General features: G+C 42.9%; 1 protein-coding gene and 1 non-coding gene across 20 annotated transcripts; both read left to right on the forward strand.

Annotated features, from left to right (window-relative positions):
• Positions 1-1,805: 1,805 nt before the first annotated feature.
• Positions 1,806-8,176, forward strand: LOC124661134. 19 transcript variants are annotated; one of them, XR_006990109.1, is made up of 7 exons: positions 1,830-2,765; positions 3,387-3,480; positions 3,593-3,709; positions 4,723-4,811; positions 4,920-4,996; positions 7,010-7,080; positions 7,466-8,176. XR_006990109.1 is itself a non-coding variant. In XM_047198990.1 (4 exons), the coding sequence occupies exons 1-4, from the start codon at positions 2,190-2,192 to the stop codon at positions 7,508-7,510; spliced, it is 342 nt and encodes a 113-aa protein (XP_047054946.1). In that variant the 5' UTR covers positions 1,832-2,189; the 3' UTR covers positions 7,511-8,176. The 19 variants fall into 19 exon arrangements, 2 of the variants coding, with proteins under 2 accessions (XP_047054947.1, XP_047054946.1); XR_006990098.1 differs by adding an exon at positions 4,395-4,533 and having other exon boundaries at positions 1,825-3,709; XR_006990105.1 differs by having other exon boundaries at positions 1,831-2,386; positions 2,462-3,709.
• Positions 8,177-19,790: 11,614 nt separating this feature from the next.
• On the forward strand, positions 19,791-19,929 carry LOC124668793. Its single transcript, XR_006991875.1, has one exon. It is a non-coding gene; the product is annotated as a small nucleolar RNA Z247 (small nucleolar RNA).
• The last annotated feature ends 898 nt before the right edge of the window (positions 19,930-20,827 follow it).

A 20,827-nucleotide genomic window follows, 5' to 3' on the forward strand; every position in this document is an offset into this window, starting at 1 on the left:
TGGTAGATTGTATTGGCGAACCACTAAAGATGTACTGCGACAATGATCCTGCAATATTTTATGCTCACAACAACAAGTCGAGTAATGCTACGAAACCGATTGATGTTAAGTATTATGTTGTGAAACATAAGATCCAGGATCAAACTATAAGTCTCGAGCATATAAGGACAAAAGATATGCTTGCGGATCCGCTAACGAAAGGCTTACCACCCAGCGTGTTCAAGGAACACGTAGCCGGCATAGCCGGCATGGGTTTAAGGGAAAGTTTTACCTATTCTGGATCATAAGAGGCCCAAAAGTAAAAGAATTTGTTTCAAAACAGAGAAGTGTATTGTGGATGTCTGATTCTATCGGCAATAGAGCTGTGATGATGAAACATGCCATATGGACTGATCCAAAATGAAACGAATAAAGTGAAAGTATAAAGTTAAAAGAAAAGTTGAGATCAAGGGGGAGAATGTTAGATTGATCTCCTCCCGATCGAGCCCAACGGCTCGACGGGCCCTTTGACTCGCGCCCTGGTAGGGGGCGTCCAACCCTCATATGGTTGGTGGGCCCCTGTGACATGCGCTATATAAAGAGGTGGGGGCCGGGGCACGCAGTACGAGGTTCGTCCGTGCCGCCAGTCACCCCACCGACATCCCCTACCGATCTAGGGTTCGCGCAGTGCTCACGGGAAGCACCACCACCACCGCCACCACATGCTCACTCCACCGCCGTCGCCACGATGTCGACTACCGGAGATTCCTCCTCGAAGGGAGAAGGTACACCGTCTCGATCTCTCTCGGATTTCGCAGTACACATACAGAAACAGCTTCTACCGTTAGCATCTAGTCTAGCAGATCTAAGGGGCAAACAATGCCAGGTACTGGGCAGCGCTCCGATTCCTCGTGGAAGGCCGTGGTGACTACGGCGGCCGGCGGCCGGCGGCCTGCGGCGATCATGGGCTTGGAGAGACCTTGAGCGGCGTGGCCGCGGGAAACTCTATCAACTAATGCGGATGGTCATCTTTTTTTTCCTCGAGATTGGACGCCACGTGACGACGTGAGGAAGAAGGCGACGAAGATGATGATGCTGAGTCAGCGATTAGTCAAAATTCCCAGCGTTGAATACTACCACGTCAGCAAATCCCGACAGGAAACAAGCGCAGGGCAAGTTACGACCGGGATTGGAAGTACAGGGTACTGATTTCAGGGAACGATAGTTCCAGGTTTGATTCAGACCACCTCTATAAACTCAGGGTTTGAAACAAACTTTACTCTATACAGTATATAGATCGTGACCAAAATGAGTATATTCCACTTACAAATCCCATTATGTCAGCTCTCTTACCTGAACTTCTAAAGCATTCATAGCCGCACTTGTTCAACTTTGGAAAAACTATCTATATATCGGCAACCCATTGGATGACCTCTGAACGGCTCTTGGTCATTTAGTTCGGACGCAAACAGCAAGTCATCATCTGTCATCTTCAAGACTTCAAACTAGCTAGCTAGAGCCTAATCTCTTTCATCTCTCTTGTGTATACTTGCATGGTGGGCACAAGGCATGCACCAAGGAACGGGAGTGAGGGAGTGGGACTAAGAAGAAAAGATATAGTGGCTTCTGATGTAAAGATCAAAAGCCTCGCCTTCACGGACCTGGAGTATGAACTGGGTTGACTACAATAAGAGGGATACGTAACTAGGTGAAGAGATGGCGTATGGTGCCCGAATAGGCAAGAGGCCGAAGAACGGGGACAATACCGTTCCCTATCTTTCCGCAAATGCCTCCTATCTACACTACTTAAAAAGAACGAAGTTCCTCCGTTTTCTGCCACCAATTTCGTCGTCGTCGCCCTCTTGGGCCTGGTCGAGCTTCATCTTCGCCCCTTTGGCCTGGCCCATATTCGTTCTCCACTTCCTTCCGAGCGAGGAGGCTGAGGTACCGCCACCCCGCCACCGCTCCCTCTCGCAGTAAAGGCCGGGGGAGGCCGGGGGAGGCGAGTTGGCGTTCCTCTACGCGGACTGCGGCGGTGCTGCCTTGGTTCCAGAAGAGTGGTTTCCGGCTACCCACGGCGGACGAGATCGCCGCGTCGTTGTGGCGCGATCTCCTCCACGGTGACGGCATCGCAGGGGGCGGATACATGTCGCGTAGTTGTGGATCGATCTCCTCCACGGCGACGACGACACAAAAGGCGGATACGAGAGATGTTGTGGCGAGCGACCGAGATATCGCAGCCACCAAAATCACTACGACCACCGTCCATGGCAGAGGATGAGCAGGATGGGGCCTGGGCGCACGAGATCCCTCCGACCCTGCTGCCAAGATCCCTCCGAGACCACGTCGACCGGATCCGGTACTCACATCACCCAGATCTGTCCGAATTTACCATGCCTGCTTGTAGGTTTGTGTGTGATCTTTACTGCGTCATTTTTGCACTTTCGCATCACGGAATTACGGCCGTACTCACATCACCCAGATCTCAGGCACCATATTTCAGTTCTTAAGATGCAATTCTAAATGACGTCGAGGGGCAGTAGCCTGAGATTGAAGAAATCAGGGCAGCAGCCTGAGCACGAACCGGAGCAGCAGCTGCAGTTCCGCTTTCCTCTCAACTCGCCTCCTCCTGTCGCCATTCCGTCCGATTATGCCTCCACCTGTGAGACGGCGAGAAGCAAAGGGAAGGGCGCCAGTCGTGGCAGCGTGTCGGAGGGCCGACCAGTGGTACAGAGGACAGGCATCATGGTACTCCTCGCCCTTAGGCTTTCACCGACGTGTACGAGGTCCATCCTCACTATCTTCTGTTGCTCTTCACATCATACTATTCAATCGAGAATCCATTTTCTTTGATTGAGATCTTTAGCTGCCTGGTTGTGTGGACTCATGTTTGGATCTATTTGTTCATCACACTAGGAAAAATATACCACTCTAACGTCACAGAGTATGATTGAATTAGTTGCCAGATTTATTTCTCAGTTTTGTTGGAGGAGTGATATGTATAATATTTTGGTCACTGTACTGGTTAATACTCCACATATACCATCACACCTTTTTTTTTGCCTCAAGCAACACGATTAAAAATTATGTATGTGCTCTGAGTAAAAATCATGAGATTGACAAACTAATCTATTGCCAGAATTGTAATAAAGCTCCGGTAGGCTCTATCAAGGTAGGGATTGTACTCTCATTTTCTTATTTGTGGTAAAAAAATATGACAATTTAATTGTTCGGGAAGAATTTCATATAAGCTACTTTCAGTACTTCGGGCCATTAGCTCAGACATAACACTATATATGACTTTCCTTTGATGTTGCTAATGAGGTAGTCTTATCTTGGGAATATTTCATGTGTTAATTAATAAAACATAATACTATCTAGGCTTATCCCTAGAAAAGCTTTTTCAGGAGCCCATTTGCTGATCTGGAGATGGCTTGGGCCACTCACACCAAAAAGAGTCGTCTAGGCAGCCTATCTGCAGATATGGACAAGATGATCTAGGTTATTATTGTGACAAAGATATCGTTAAGACTGCATGAGTAGCCAAGACGCTTTGGGTTCAAATGTCTCTCCTGAAACCATTCTTTGTGCCGGAAATGGCTCTGTGTCCCAGGCTAATGGTGCTGAGCCCCTGGAATGAGCCTTAGCCAATGGGTGTTCTGAATTTCTGACAAACATATCAGTCCTTCCGTAGATGAGGTCATATCTGAGAAGACTGATGATGTTTCAGGTATCATTTTTCACTCAGTTCTACTGAAGTTGATCCATCGGTTCTACCAAGCACTTTATCTACTATATAATTGAGAGGTTGCCCCTTACAATTTCCAATCTAGAACTTTGTGAAGTTAGAATGGCTGTCCGCTCCATTTTCACCGAGAAGAAAATAGAAAATGCATCTCTTAATAATGCAGTTCGGTTCGTAACAACTGTGATGCTAACAAACACATGCAAACAGTTCATGGTTTTAGATTTAGTAAAGGTCATTGATAATACTACCTCTGTCCATAAATAGATGTCTTAGATTTATCAAATTTTGGATGTATATAGACACTATTTAGTGTATAGATACATTCAAATTTTGGAGTAATATAGTTTTCTTACAAGACATTATAAATGCCTCTTGAATTGAAGCTTCCACATACAGATGGCAAGTATCTCCTTGGTCAGTGAACCACTGTATCAGCGCAAGATAGCCAACATAGTCATGAAAGTTTGTAACATCACAAATGAATATCCACATATTACATAATTTAGAGAGTTGTGTTTTACTAAAAAAAAATAGGTGAAATGTTGCTTAATGTTAATTATTCACATCATGTTTAACATGTTACACGGTGCAGTCTTCGCCTAACATACGATAAGGATAAAAATTTCTCTAATTAGCATTTCATATCTTTCATGTTTCTGCTACCCAGAGAAAAAAAATCGAATGCACTGACACTCAAGGTTGAACTTGGCTATATCACGAGGGAAAAGATTCCAATGGGAATTGTTAAAAGAGAGGAAAGAGTTGACTTAACCTACAGAAACACGCTCAGTCCTGACATGATATAGGTAACATCTAGATAATCATGAACTCAACACATGTAGCGTTGTTGTCATGTTTCATTAGCCTGCAACAAGATCCACCAAAAAAAAGGATTAGCATTCTTGACGAGCCAAACAACAACTCAATAAGAGAGATGTAAGATAACTTTGTGCGGAATTGAATATCAGCTGAACTACTGGTTATTGCCTATACAGACGATCCAAATTATTGGTGGGATGTGCCTAAGTCTGTCGCACCTGTTAACAGGAATTTGTTGTTGCTATCAACATTCTCGGGATTGATAGTAAGAAAGCACTCCGCCATGTTGCCTTTTGCTTCCTGTTAAATGGGCTTCTAGGTTTGCAGCAAACTCATTTATGATGTGTCCTTTTCACCTACTGTTTTAATGCAGAAGCTGTACCGAAAAGAATACTGGAGCTTATGAACATGGAGAAACTCACCAGGGAAAATGTTGCCACTCATCTGCAGGTACGGCAGCATGTCATTTAGTTCCACCATTTAACTCTTTGAGTGTTTTTCCCTTTCAGTTTTGTGAATGATTTTAATCTTTGGTCCCTTAGCGTGCGATGCACGGAAACAATTTGCTTTTACAGAAATTTGACTAACATTATGTGCAAAGTAGCCTTATGTTTGCCCAGAGTCAGATTAACAGGGCCATCTTTTGAGGAAGTGTTAGTAAGATTTTGGAAATATGTTACTTGCAAATAGATAAGTATTAAGAAGTATTTTATCTTCATGATTGTATCTATCTGTTCATCGCTAGGATCTGAATCGTCATACTCAATGTATGTCAGCTGGCAAGACCCATCTCGCATGATTATAGTGGTGCGAGACCTAGCCACCTAGGTAGGCTAAATAGGATGAATTTTGATTCAAAAGACAAGGATCAACAAATTATTTCATGTATTCAAAAGCTTCACATTCAGAAGACTGTGATGTACTATAGAGATGTTTTTTCATTCAGATAAATTTTTGTGTTGTACATGATTTGATAAAATTTGCAGCTTATGAACCTTTTAAACCCTGTAACCCTTATATTTTCCCCTTTCATATACAAAAGCCTAAGTTTGAGCTTGCTTCCAGGCTACAGAGGTAGAGATTATATTGACACTCTGAATTTTGAATTAGCCTCCTCCTTTGCCTTAACGCTGCTTCATCATATGCTATGTTTCCTTCTCCTGGGAGGCTCATGTGCTCCTCTTGGCTTGATGTTTTTCTTCATTTCCATTTTTGTGTGTTTTAATTGCTTTGAAACATGTTTGACACTCTTTTTTGCTGGAGAACTTGGTTTGAACTTTGATAGGACGAACAAAAACTTCCGTTCATGGTAGAAAAGACGGTCCTTATTTCACAATTTTTTAGGCTTCCCCATTTTGACGTATATGATACTTCCATGCTATTCCCGACCTTAACTAGCTCAAATTTTGGAGCTTATGACATAGCCATGACTCAAAGACATGTAGTAAGGAATGACAGGATGCTACCTCAAATAACCAAGTGTATTTTTTAAATTTTGATGTTGGTCTCATTACATCATTTGCCGCATTCCATGCCTTGAGGTGCAATCCGAGGATGATTAGTGATGATCAACAGTTAGAGGAGAGTCATTTTGGTGATTGTGTAATATATGATGAAACGGTGCGACCGTGTCAGAAGCAAAATTAGGGTGTCTTTAACACCTACATGGTATGGTAATTTGGATCAAACGAACTAAGATAGCAGGGTCATACCCTCAAATTTATTTTGATATGCAGAAATTGTTGAACTTGATTAAATACTAAATCTTGATTTTCCTGTAAAATAGTTGAAGCAACTTTCAGCCATAACTTTTCATGTGCATTTTATTAAACCAGTGAATATTTTGGAATATATCAAGTACAAATCCTTATTTTGACAGCAAAAATGCATAGAATTAGTATGCATGGATAATTTTATTTTCTCCATTAGCTAAATAAATAATTTGATAGTCTATCTACTTATAAGTGTGGACTACAAAGTTGTGGATTGAGTTCAGATGAGCCTAAGGATGTCCTGGGAGACAACTTGAACCAGGTTTCCTCGGTAGGTTATTCTACTCCGTATTAAGCACTTCCCCTGTGATCAGTTCGCAGTAGCGTGGAAACAAAATGGTTCCGCTAGACAGGTCCAAATAATGACACCTCAAAAGATACGGTTAGTTGGCTCCAAATTTTTTTGCCAAGTTAGGTTTGTATTGCATGTAAAGTGAATTGGCAAGATAATTGTTCAAATCTCCAAATCAGGATTGAAACAAAATTTAGAGACTATGCTTAACGTATCTGTAGATGAAAGTTTAGGAATCTTTTTGTCAGATCAAAAGCAGAGACCCAAGGGCGATTTCTCAGTTCAGCTAAATAATGTCACCTAAAAAAATGCAAGATCAGATAATGCATTCTGCCGCTTTGACTTGGTTTAGTATGTGATTCCATCATCTTTCTTATTATATATACAATGGTGTTTCAGGATCTCATACACAGAGAATATATCAACTGAAGGACTTGTTGTGGAGATTATGTCAAACAGATCAAATTAAGGTCAGATGATATCCCTATTTGTTGGAACTAATGTGTTTGATTCCAGTTAGCTTTCTCTCATTGGGAGGTTATATTGTGTGTCCCTTTACTCATTGGGAGGTTATATTGTGCCTGTTTAAATAAATTATTCTCTGTGGCTGGCAGTGTCAGCTCTATGAACAGTAATACAAGATACAATACTACCTAGAGGTTGCTCGCATTGTCCATGATCACCACCCTACATAGAGAAGTTGGAAACTTGGAATCACAAGCCAACTTTGCAGCACACAGAAACTATTACTCATGTTAAATACTCAAATTCCATCTAATTTTAAAGGCTTAGTTTGCTGGGTGTACCCTTTCCTCATTCTATTTTTCATGGTGTTTACTGTGTGTCTTCCTCCAGTTCATTATGTGGATGCCAAAGGATCACGAAGGAGCGTGTTATTGAAACATCGAGCAGTGACTTTCATCATCAAGGCTGCAATGCTGAAGGCACTCAACTCAAAATGACAGGGGGGGAGGAATGTGTGGAGGACGTTGAGGGACTGGCAGGTGGCTTTATACGCGTTCATAGTTTTGATGACGATCAAGGTGATGCCCTTGTATGTCTACGTGCTAAGATATTGCCTTGGCCTTGTTACTGTTTTTAGTGGTATATGTGGGCTTGTATTGCTCTGTATTGGGTCAGTTAAGAGTCTTTCACTACCTAAAATGTTCTTCTGATCTGGATTACTCTTAAATCTAGAAATGGCTACTTTCAAATTTTAACTGTCCTAATGAGTAAATCCTATTAAGTGTCCCAAATACATGGTTGTTATAATTTTCTTCTAAAACAGTTTCGATAATAGATTGACCTCCACATGTGAGAGGATCAAAATTTCACATAATATCATAAAGGCTAGGCTCACAATAGGTAAGCTTTTAATTATTCTTTTGTGATGTTTCTTTCATGTTCAATGCAGATATTTGGTGCCTATGTTTTCAAAGGTCGGACTATTAATATTTTTCAATGATGCGCATGCCTGCCAAGTTTAGTTTAAGCAAGTAAATGTATGCTTGAATATTGATAGTGCAATGGTTGATTATTTACCAATTCAATTTCTATTTTTCACCATGACGGGATTTTGTGACAGCACATGGGCGTTTGTGTATGTTCCTGTGGAAAAACCAGATGACAGCAATGAGGATGACAGCAATGAGATACAGTTAAGTTCTAATTGCTAGAAAAACCGACAGGTTGATTGACAGGCTAATTTGCAAAACAGAAGTCATTGAGTTTCCATACTGGTAAGTTATGGCTCGATGGTAGTCCCCTCCTAATGGCTAATTGTCATAATAACTAATTATATGTAAAAAAATAGGCTGCTCAGGCCCATGGCAATCAATTTGCATTCTGCAATAGAACTTGCTGATGTCTGGTTTTTTGCCTTTTCCCTTCAAATGACTTATACCCCAGAATGTAACAATATCCAATGGTATATCTTTTTACTATTTTTGTAGTCAATATATCTTTTTTGCCTTTTTATTTTGAACCCTGCTTGCCTCCCATTGTGATTTGTAGCATGAAGGATGAGATTGACCAGCACTACCTAAGCAACATAATTGTTAGGATATATAGGTTGCAAATGATAGTGTTATACCGAATAATCTGCACCGAAGAGGGTGCTGAAACTGCGGGACCAGTCAGCTATGTCACGCAGCCCCTGAGACAAATACCGATCTCTTGTTATTGCGGATCCTGCTATGTCACGCAGCCCATGAAAGACAAACAAGAAGACCTAGAACTTGAAACTATGGAGATGAATAACAATGTTATCTTATTGCGTTCAGTATTATTATTATGCTATAGTAAATTATGATATCCCTGATTTGTTTTAATTTTTATATACGTTAGAATTATATATGTGTATTGATAAATAAATTTTGAAAACCCGTGGCAACGCACGGGCATTTGTACTAGTTCTTATATAAGCCACACCACAAAACTCAATAGTTCTTTGTTACATTTTCTTCTTCCATCATTTGGCTTCACATTTCCAAGACACATCTGCTATCTTTTCACTCATTTTATCTCTTCACTATTGTACAATGTTTTGATGAAGATCAATAATAGTACGTGTGTGGTACAAAAAGACAGACGAAGGTACATTAATCGTGGAAATTCAATTCGGCTCCCGGGTGTATATGCCCCCTCTACCAGAAAATCATATTTTTGAATGTCGAAAAATTTTGACGAAAAATTCTGCATGTTCATCTCCACACTATATGTGTGTTCGTCAAGTTTTACGAAAAACCAATATTTTTGTGATCTCTGTAAGAAATAGAAAATGTATCTTGTGTAAAGCTTTATTTTCATCACCGAATTTTATCTTTTTTACACATGCCACACGACATGTCGAATTTTTATGAAACAACTTTGTGGACATGTAACACCTAAAGATATACGTGCGAATTTTTAGTTCCAATTTTTTAGCCATATTTTAAAATATAGGGAGCATACTAAGATTATGCTTGTAGATGTGCCATGAATGGTCCGTGGTACATTAATAGCATATATTTGGCCATGTACATTAATCATAATATACTTCTGCATAAATATGTAAGTTGGGGCCATATTCTGTCCTTCAAATTTAGTGCATTTTCGATTAAAGGATGCTTTTTTTTATTAGACTCAAAAGTTCACATCGAGATATGATGTCTACGTTCCCCCTCCTTTCCTGTAGACAGTGTTGGGCCTCCAAGAGCAGAGGTTTGTAGAACAGCAGCAAGTTTCCCTTAAGTGGATACCCAAGGTTTATCGAACTCAGGGAGGAAGAGGTCAAAGATATCCCTCTCATGCAACCCTGCAACCACAAAGCAAGAAGTCTCTTGTGTCTCCAACACACCAAATAGGTGCACTAGTTCGGCGAAGAGATAGTGAAATACAGTTGGTATAAATAAGTATGAGCAGTAGCAACGGTGCCAGAAAAGTGCTTGGCGTGTAGTTGATGGTGGTGGTATTGCGGCAGTAGTAACGCAGATAAAACGAGTAAACAAGCAGTAGTAACTCAGCAGTAGTAACGCAGCGAGTAGTAAACAAGCGGTAGTAACTCGGCAGTATTTAGGAACAAGGCCTAGGGATTACACTTTCACTAGTGGACACTCTCAACATTGATCACATAACAGAATAGATAAATGCATACTCTACACTTTTGTTGGATGATGAACACATTGCGTAGGATTACACGAACCCTCAATGCCGGAGTTAACAAGCTCCACAATAATGCTCATGTTTAAGTAACCTTTAGTGTAAGATAGATCAACGCTACTAAACCAAGTACTAGCATAGCATGCACACTTGTCACCTTCATGCATATGTAGGAGGAATAGATCACATCAATATTATCATAGCAATAGTTAACTCCATAATCTACAAGAGATCATGATCATAGCATAAACCAAGTACTAACACGGTGCACGCACTCGTCACCTTTGCACACATGCGGGAGGAATAAACTACTTTAATAACAAATCACTAGAGTAGCACATAGATAAATTGTGATACAACATGCTGCAATCTTAAAGAGATATAAATAAGCACCTCACTATGCCATTCAATGAGTAAGTATTCCGTGAAATCTAGCCTAAGAGACCCACACGGTGCACACACTGTCACCTTTACACACGTGGGACGAGGAGTCTCCGGAGATCACATAAGTAAAACTCACTTGACTAGCATAATGACATCTAGATTACAAGCATCATCATATGAATCCCAATCATGTAGGGCAGCTCATGAGATTATTGTATTGAAACACATAGGAGAGAGATGAACCACATAGCTACCGGTACAGCCCCGAGCCTCGATGGAGAACTACTCCCTCCTCATGGGAGCAGCAGCGGTGATGAAGATGGCGGTGGAGATGGCAGCGGTGTCGATGGAGAAGCCTTCCGGGGGCACTTCCCCGCTCCGGCAGGGTGCCGGAACAGAGATCCTGTCCCCCAGATCTTGGCTTCGCGATGGCGGCGGCTCCGGCAGGTTTACGTGGGTTTCGTCAATTGGTATCGGGTTTTCCGATCCGGGGGCTTCTTATAGGCGAAGAGGCGGCGCCGGGGGTCGAAAGGCTGGCCAAACCCTAGGGGCGCGGGCCCCCTAGGCCGCGCCGAGGTATGGTGTGGTGGGCCTGTGCCCCCCTCCGGTCCCTCTCGTGTGTTCCGGATGCTTCCGGGGATTCTAAGATCTTTGGCGTTGATTTCGTCCGATTCCGAGAATATTTCGTTACTAGGATTTCGAAACCAAAAACAGCGAGAAAACGAGAACCGGCACTTCGGCATCTTGTTAATAGGTTAGTTCCGGAAAATGCACGAATATGACATAAAGTGTGCATAAAACATGTAGATAACATCAATAATGTGGCATGGAACACAAGAAATTATCGATACGTTGGAGACGTATCGGCATCCCCAAGCTTAGTTCTGCTCGTCCCGAGCGAGGTAAAACGATAACAAAGATAATTTCTGGAGTGACATGCCATCATAAACTTGATCATACTATTTGTACAAGCATATGTAGTGAATGCAGCGATCAAAACAATGGATATGACATGAGTAAACAAGTGAATCATATAGCAAAGACTTTTCATGAGTAGCACTTCAAGACAAGCATCAATAAGTCTTGCATAAGAGTTAACTCATAAAGCAATAATTCAAAGTAAAGGTATTGAAGCAACACAAAAGAAGATTAAGTTTCAGCGGTTGCTTTCAACTTGTAACATATATATCTCATGGATATTGTCAACATAGAGTAATATAATAAGTGCAATAAGCAAGTACGTAGGAATCAATGCACAGTTCACACAAGTGTTTGCTTCTTGAGGTGGATAGAAATAGGTGAACTGACTCAACATTGAAAGTAAAAGAATGGTCCTCATAGAGGAAAAGCATCGATTGCTATATTTGTGCTAGAGCTTTGATTTTGAAAACATGAAACAATTTTGTCAACGGTAGTAATAAAGCATATGCATCATGTAAATTATATCTTATAAGTTGCAAGCCTCATGCATAGTGTACCAATAGTGCCCGCACCTTGTCCTAATTAGCTTGGACTACCTGGATTATCACCGCAATACATATGCTTTAACCAAGTTTCACAAAGGGGTACCTCTATGCCGCATGTACAAAGGTCTAAGGAGAAAGCTCGCATTTGGATTTCTCGCTTTTGATTATTCTCAACTTAGACATCCATACCGGGACAACATAGACAACAGATAATGGACTTCTCTTTTAATGCTTTAAGCATTTGACAACAATTAATTCTTTTCTCATTAGAGATTTGAGGATATTTGTCCAAAACTGAAACTTCCACCATGAATCATGGCTTTAGTTAGCGGCCCAATGTTCTTCTCTCACAATATGCATGCTCAAACCATTCAACTCAGTGTAGATCGCCCTTACTTCGGACAAGACGAACATGCATAGCAACTCACATGAAATTCAACAATGAGTTGATGGCGTTCCCCGAGTAAACATGGTTATCGCACAACAAGCAACTTAATAAGAGATAAAGTGCATAATTACATATTCAATACCACAATAGTTTTTAAGCTATTTGTCCCATGAGCTATATATTGCAAAGGTGAATGATGGAATTTTAAAGGTAGCACTCAAGCAATTTACTTTGGAATGGCGGGAAAATACCATGTAGTATAGGTAGGTATGGTGGACACAAATGGCATAGTGGTTGGCTCAAGTATTTTGGATGCATGAGAAGTATTCCCTCTCGATACAAGGTTTAGGCTAGCAAGGCTTATTTGAAACAAACACAAGGATGAACTGGTGCAGCAAAACTCACATAAAAGACATATTGTAAACATTATAAGACTCTACACCGTCTTCCTTGTTGTTCAAACTCAAAACTAGAAATTATCTAGACCTTAGAGAAACCAAATATGCAAACCAAATTTTAGCATGCTCTATGTATTTCTTCATTAATGGGTGCAAAGCATATGATGCAAGAGCTTAAACATGAGCACAACAATTGCCAAGTATCACATTACCCAAAACATTTATAGCAATTACTACATGTATCATTTTCCAATTCCAACCATATAACAATTTAACGAAGAGGAAACTTCGCCATGAATATTATGAGCTAAGAACACATGTGTTCATTTGAACCAGCGGAGCGTGTCTCTCTCCAACACAAGCATAATGTAATCCAATTTATTCAAACACAAACAAAAATAGAAACAAACAAACAGACGCTCCAAGTAAAGTACATAAGATGTGGCCGAATAAAAATGTAGTTTCAAGAGAAGGAACCTGATAATTTGTCGATGAAGAAGGGGATGCCTTGGGCATCCCCAAGCTTAGACGCTTGAGTCTTCTTGATATATGCAGGGGTGAACCACCGGGTGCATCCCCAAGCTTAGAGCTTTCACTCTCCTTGATCATGTTGCATCATACTCCTCTCTTGATCCTTGAAAACTTCCTCCACACCAAACTCGAAACAACTCATTAGAGGGTTAGTGCACAATATAAATTGACATATTCAGAGGTGACACAATCATTCTTAACACTTCTGGACATTGCATAATGCTACTGGACATTAGTGGATCAAAGAAATTCATCCTACATAGCGAAAGAGGCAATGCGAAATAAAAGGCAGAATCTGTCAAAACAGAACAGTTCGTATTGACGAATTTTAAAATGGCACCAGACTTGCTCAAATGAAAATGCTCAAATTGAATGAAAGTTGCGTACATATCTGAGGATCATGCACGTAAATTGGCATAATTTTCTGAGCTTCCTGCAGGGCAGTGGGCTCAGATTCGTGACAGCAAAGAAATCTGGAACTGCGCAGTAATCCAAATCTAGTACTTACTTTTCTATCAACGGCTTAACTTGGCACAACAAAACACAAAACTAAGATAAGGAGAGGTTGCTACAGTAGTAAACAACTTCCAAGACACAAATATAAAACAAAGTACTGTAGCAAAATAACACATGGGTTATCTCCCAAGAAGTTCTTTCTTTATAGCCGTTAAGATGGGCTCAGCAGTTTTAATGATGCACTCGCAAGAAATAGTATTTGAAGCAAAAGAGAGCATCAAGAGGCAAATTCAAAACACATTTAAGTCTAACATGCTTCCTATGCATAGGAATCTTGTAAATAAACAAGTTCATGAAGAGCAAAGTAACAAGCATAGGAAGATAAAACAAGTGTAGCATCAAAAATTTCAGCACATAGAGAGGCATTTTAGTAACATGAAAATTTTTACAACCATATTTTCCTCTCTCATAATAACTTTCAGTAGCAACATGAGCAAACTCAACAATATAACTATCAAATGAAACATTCTTATCATGAGTCTCATGCATAAAATTATTACTACTCCCAACATAAGCATAATCAGTTTTATTAGTTGTAGTGGGAGCAAATTCAACAAAGTAGCTATCATTATTATTCTCATCAAGTGTAGGAGGCATAGTATAATCACAACAAAATTTACTCTCAGCAGTAAGTGGCATCAAAAGTCCACTATCATTATCGTCATCAGAAATAGGAGGCAAAGTATCATCAAAGAAAATTTTCTCCTCAATGCTTGGGGGACTAAAAATATCATGAAAACCAGCTTCCCCAAGCTTAGAACTTTCTATATCATTAGCAACAATGGTGTTCGAAGCGTTCATACTAATATTACTACCAGCATGCAAATAAGGTTCCATAGGTTTTTTAATTTTCGCACCAAACAATCCATGTTTTAATTCAGGAAATAGAATAAGAAGCTCATTGTTGTCCATTATGCCAAACTAGTGTAAACAAGAAACAACAAGATGCAATTGCAGGATCTAAAGGAAATAGCTTTGAGCACACACACAACGGCGCCAGAAAAATACTTTACCTGAGACCGTAGTATGAGAGCCTTTTTACCTTTCCTCCCCGGCAACGGCGCCAGAAAAGTGCTTGATGTCTACGTTCCCCCTCCTTTCCTGTAGACAGTGTTGGGCCTCCAAGAGCAGAGGTTTGTAGAACAGCAGCAAGTTTCCCTTAAGTGGATACCCAAGGTTTATCGAACTCGGGGAGGAAGAGGTCAAAGATATCCCTCTCATGCAACCCCGCAACCACAAAGCAAGAAGTCTCTTGTGTCCCCAACACACCAAATAGGTGCACTAGTTCGGCGAAGAGATAGTGAAATACAGGTGGTATAAATAAGTATGAGCAGTAGCAACGGTGCCAGAAAAGTGCTTGGCGTGTAGTTGATGGTGGTGGTATTGCGGCAGTAGTAACGCAGTAAAACGGTAAACAAGCAGTAGTAACTCAGCAGTAGTAACGCAGCAGTAGTAAACAAGCAGTAGTAACTCAGCAGTATTTAGGAACAAGGCCTAGGGATTACACTTTCACTAGTGGACACTCTCAACATTGATCACATAACAGAATAGATAAATGCATACTCTACACTTTTGTTGGATGATGAACACATTGCGTAGGATTACACGAACCCTCAATGCCGGAGTTAACAAGCTCCACAATAATGCTCATGTTTAAGTAACCTTTAGTGTAAGATAGATCAACGCTACTAAACCAAGTACTAGCATAGCATGCACACTTGTCACCTTCATGCATATGTAGGAGGAATAGATCACATCAATATTATCATAGCAATAGTTAACTCCATAATCTACAAGAGATCATGATCATAGCATAAACCAAGTACTAACACGGTGCACGCACTGTCACCTTTGCACACATGCAGGAGGAATAAACTACTTTAATAACAAATCACTAGAGTAGCACATAGATAAATTGTGATACAACATGCTGCAATCTTAAAGAGATATAAATAAGCACCTCACTATGCCATTCAATGAGTAAGTATTCTGTGAAATCTAGCCTAAGAGACCCACACGGTGCACACACTGTCACCTTTACACACGTGGGACGAGGAGTCTCCGGAGATCACATAAGTAAAACTCACTTGACTAGCATAATGACATCTAGATTACAAGCATCATCATATGAATCTCAATCATGTAGGGCAGCTCATGAGATTATTGTATTGAAACACATAGGAGAGAGATGAACCACATAGCTACCGGTACAGCCCCGAGCCTCGATGGAGAACTACTCCCTCCTCATGGGAGCAGCAGCGGTGATGAAGATGGCGGTGGAGATGGCAGCGGTGTCGATGGAGAAGCCTTCCGGGGGCACTTCCCCGCTCCGGCAGGGTGCCGGAACAGAGATCCTGTCCCCCGGATCTTGGCTTCGCGATGGCGGCGGCTCCGGCAGGTTTCGTGGGTTTCGTCAATTGGTATCGGGTTTTCTGATCCAGGGGCTTCTTATAGGCGAAGAGGCGGCGCCGGGGGTCGAAAGGCTGGCCAAACCCTAGGGGGCGCGGCCCCCTAGGCCGCGCCGGGGTATGGTGTGGTGGGCCTGTGCCCCCCTCCGGTCCCTCTCGTGTGTTCTGGATGCTTCCGGGGATTCTAAGATCTTTGGCGTTGATTTCGTCCGATTCCGAGAATATTTCGTTACTAGGATTTCTGAAACCAAAAACAGCGGAAAACAGGAACTGGCACTTCGGCATCTTGTTAATAGGTTAGTTCCAGAAAATGCACGAATATGACATAAAGTGTGCATAAAACATGTAGATAACATCAATAATGTGGCATGGAACACAAGAAATTATCGATACGTTGGAGACGTATCAAGATACATAATCCAAGAGCCCACAACCGCCCTCTACACAATATCAAAAGAGAAAAAAAAGAAGGAACAAAGAGAACTCACTAAGAAATTACTTGTAAAAAAAGACTACTCCCTCTGGTTCAAAATAATTGCTTGTAGATACATCTATTTTTTGCAATTATTTTAAACGGGAGGAAATATGTAAAAAGCCTATGATGAAGGTGGATCGATCCGCAGACTATGTTGTCATTCATGTGGAGTAAAAACAAATCTTTCGCCACCTGCTCCAACTATGTGCAAATCTCCGTAAATAAATCACGATGTTCATGTTTCTGAATAGTAGACCTTTTTTTAACGCAAATACAGTGGGGAGCGTCATTTTCATATATAGTTGCCAAAAATGGCATGGTTATATATAATGGTAGGGAAAAACTAAAAAGGAAAGAAAACAGAAAATAAAAAGGTAGACCATGGTCAAAGATAGTGAGCACACCAGAAAGGAAAAAGTTTTTTTGCATTAAAAACCAAGTCATTTGTATGTAGCCATAAGAGCATCTCTAGCAGACACTAAACTCACCGAAAATGAAAACAGTGAGTTCAGTCTCTCGAAACCGATGGTTCGGTCGATTTTGGCACTCACGCAGGATAGAACCCGTAATAAGAACCGAAAAACAAAATTAAAATTTAGCGGGAGAATTTCGTTGATAAAATTGCGAAACAAGGATAATTCGTTGCTACGATTGAGCATCATACGTACATAATTTTTACATAAAACATAAACTTAATTAATACTCCTCCGCCGCCGCGTGGCCTAACTTCAACAAAATTTGGCCCGGGAGGTCTCTACACGCGGCGGAGAACGGGGAGGCGGAGGAAGGCGAGGCGGCGGACGGCTGAACACGGCGGCGCGCGGCCTACTCCGCTTCGAGCTGGACGATCTCGAGCTTCACGCGGCGGACGCGTGCCTCCCTCTGTGTCGCCTCGTACTCGTGGATCTGGCGGACGGTGTCGGCCTCCTCCCGACGGAACCTTGCGCGCACCTCCGCCTCGGGGACGTCCACGACCTACTGGATCACGGCCTCCTCCTCATGGTCTTCGTGGACGTAGTTGCCGGGGGAGAGGCACAGTGGCGCCGTGTCCTCCTGTTCCTCCGAGATGCTCTTGTAGACCGACGGAAGAGGGGGCGGCACGACCCGCCGGAGGAGGAGCCCTCGCCGCCATTTGCTTAACGGGCGATCTTCCCCGGGGGCGTGACCCCCAGTTCGTCCACCTTCGGGCGTTGGGCTTGCGCGCGCCCTCGGATATGTTTCACTTCCGGCACTCCTCCTCCGAGCGGAAAATGGGGGGACGCGGCGGCGAGTCTCCGCTGCCCATCCGACCCCCCTCCTCGCAGAGCTTCCGAGGCTAGCCATGGCGTTGACGGGGAAGTGACGGTTTCGCGAATGCGACAAAGGAGGTGGACAGATTGCTCGTCGGAGTTGGGTGGCGGAAGACGGCGGAAGTGGCGGAGGGGAGTAGGATTTGGAAAGTGAACCCCCCTCCGCAGCTCGTTTTAATAGGAGTCGCGCGCGTTTCTCGGGTCCCTGAACTTAGTTTACGGGCCATGCCGCGAGATCCTCTAACAACCATAATAGTGCAACAACTGTCACCCAAATGAGGATCATATCCATGTGATCTACACCGTGCTATTCGGTTACCAAAACTATTAGCAACAGTGTGTGAGGGATATAGGCTAAATGCCTCTTGGATGACCAACCATATAGAGCGTGCATACTTCCATTGAAATAATAAAGTGTTTTATACTTTCATGTCACGATAAAAGAAGTAACACTTTATGGTCCCTTGCTAGGTAAGCTTGATAGGGCTGTCTTTGGTTAGGATAACCTTTAATTTTTTAAATTTTAATTGCTGCATAGGTGCGCAAGAACCGTGCGAGTCATAATTGGGAGGGAGGCTAGGCATCCAATTAGCCCACTTTCTGCTCCATTAAACCTGCCTAGAAAGTATGCAGGCTACCAAACACCCCTATGTTATGTATAGACACCGGCGGTGGGTTGGATAGCACCACAATATATTTTTCATGTACCCCTTCGTTTCCATGTTGCCTGAGATTTATCAAAATTTAGATGTATGTAGATACTATTTAGTATCTAGATATATACATATGAATTTAGAAAAATCGTAGACAACCTTTGTGGGATGGACTAGTTTTTTAATAAAAGTCCATTCCTCCCAATTCATGTGTCTGCTTCTTTTCTTAGCTAACCTTCTAGGGCACCGATGGCCGTCCTTTGTCAATTTCGAAGCTTTATAGGGTGACAATGTTGTTAAACAACCTGTACCGTGTAACGTTTTCTGTATAGGTAGTTTTGGCAAGAGATATTCCTGATCATATACCTTGTATAGATTGTCTTACAGATCAAGGAATATCCGGCCATATCAGCATGTAATCTTCATGTAATTGTTGAGCAAGTTTAGCTCCTATATAAACACGTATGCAGCCCGAGGTAAAGGGTATGCTTCAACCCAGTGTTTTTCATGGTATCAGAGCGACTCCTCCTAATCATCTCCAATGGCTGCCTCCTCAAGCTCCCTCTCTCCCTTCTCTCCCGCACTTGGACATGGGGTCGCGGAGAAGTTAACCAGGAACAATTTCCTGCTGTGGAAGGCACAAGTGCTGCCTCCAATTCGAGGCGCCCAACTGATGGGCTTCCTTGATGGCTCTGAGAAAGAGCCGGCGAAGAAGATGACCGTCGCTGACGCGGACGGCAAGGAGAAGAGCGTCCCCAACCCAGACTACACCAACTGGATGGCGCGCGATCAGGCCGTCCTCGGCTTCCTCTCCAACTCCCTATCCGCAGAGGTGCTGGGGCAGGTCGCCTCTCACATCAGCGCCGCCCCGATGTGGGCGGCCATCGAGGCGATGTTTGCGGCCCAGTCGAGGTCGCGAGTTCTTCAGCTGCGCTTCGCCCACTTCAACACCAAGAAGGGCAACCGCACGGCCGCCGACTACTACTCCAAGATGGTGCAACTCGGCGACGAGATGGCTGCTGCTGCGGGAAAGGTACTAGATGAAGATGAGATGGTGTCTTACATCCTTGCAGGACTCGACATGGAGTACAACTCGCTGGTGTCGGCCATGGCCGCACGTGTGGAGCCGGTGACGCTGGGAGATCTCTACTCCCAGCTGCTGACGTACGAGACGTGTCTCCGCCTTCTTCAGGACGAGGATGCAACCGGTCTCTAGCCTTCTGCAAACGCCGCGTCACGTGGAGGCCGTGGCGGTGGCGGCCATGGCCGTGGAGGCCGTGGTGGTGGTGGTGACCGCGTCGCCCAGGCTACTTCAACCGCGGCGGCCGCAACAGCGGCTTCAACAACCACCGTGGTGGCTATCAAGATCGTCATGGAGGCGACTACCGCGGCAACAGGCCGCAAGTCCCGTGCCAACTCTGCAAGAAGCCAGGGCACGAGGCGCTGAACTGCTGGAAGCGCTTCGACACCACCTTCTCCGGCTACGAGAACGAGAAAAGCGCCAGCATGGTGACTAACTCGTATGGTGTTGATACCAATTGGTAGACCGACACCGGCGCGATAGACCACATCACGGGAGAACTGGAGAAGCTCACCACTCGGGACAAGTACCATGGCCATGATCAAGTGCACACCGCAAGCGGTTCAGGTATGAATATTGACCATATTGGTAGTGCATCCATTCACAATTCTAGCAGTGAGCTTCATCTAAAAAATGTCCTTCATGTTCCACAAGCCACCAAAAGTCTAATTGCTATTTCTTAGCTTGCTTCCGAAAATGATACTTTTGTTGAATATCATCCTCACTTTTTTATTATTAAGGATCGGGCCACGAAGAGAGTTATGCCGCAAGGTAGATGCCATCGCGGCCTCTACCCCATTCCTCGGGGGTCGTCAATTCGGAAGCAAGCTTTTGGTGCCGTCAAGCCATCTTCGACAAGGTGGCATGATCGCCTGGGGCATCCCTCCAGAGTCATCGTCCAACAAGTTTTAAATAAAAATAAACTTGAGTTTTCTCGTGAGTCCAATAAAGAGTCTGTTTGTGATTCGTGTTAAAGGGCAAAGAGTCAT

Source organism: Lolium rigidum, chromosome 6 (genome assembly GCF_022539505.1).
Source record: "Lolium rigidum isolate FL_2022 chromosome 6, APGP_CSIRO_Lrig_0.1, whole genome shotgun sequence".
Classification (NCBI taxonomy): Eukaryota; Viridiplantae; Streptophyta; class Magnoliopsida; order Poales; family Poaceae; genus Lolium; species Lolium rigidum.

Excerpts from the sequence above, each read along its gene's own strand:
- LOC124661134 (XM_047198990.1), top strand. The coding sequence starts at position 2,190 with ATGTTGTGGCGAGCGACCGAGATATCGCAGCCACCAAAATCACTACGA. Across the intron at positions 4,997-7,009 it reads ATGTTGCCACTCATCTGCAG|GATCTCATACACAGAGAATA; the intron begins GTACGGCAGCAT and ends ATGGTGTTTCAG. Across the intron at positions 7,081-7,465 it reads GTCAAACAGATCAAATTAAG|TTCATTATGTGGATGCCAAA; the intron begins GTCAGATGATAT and ends GTCTTCCTCCAG.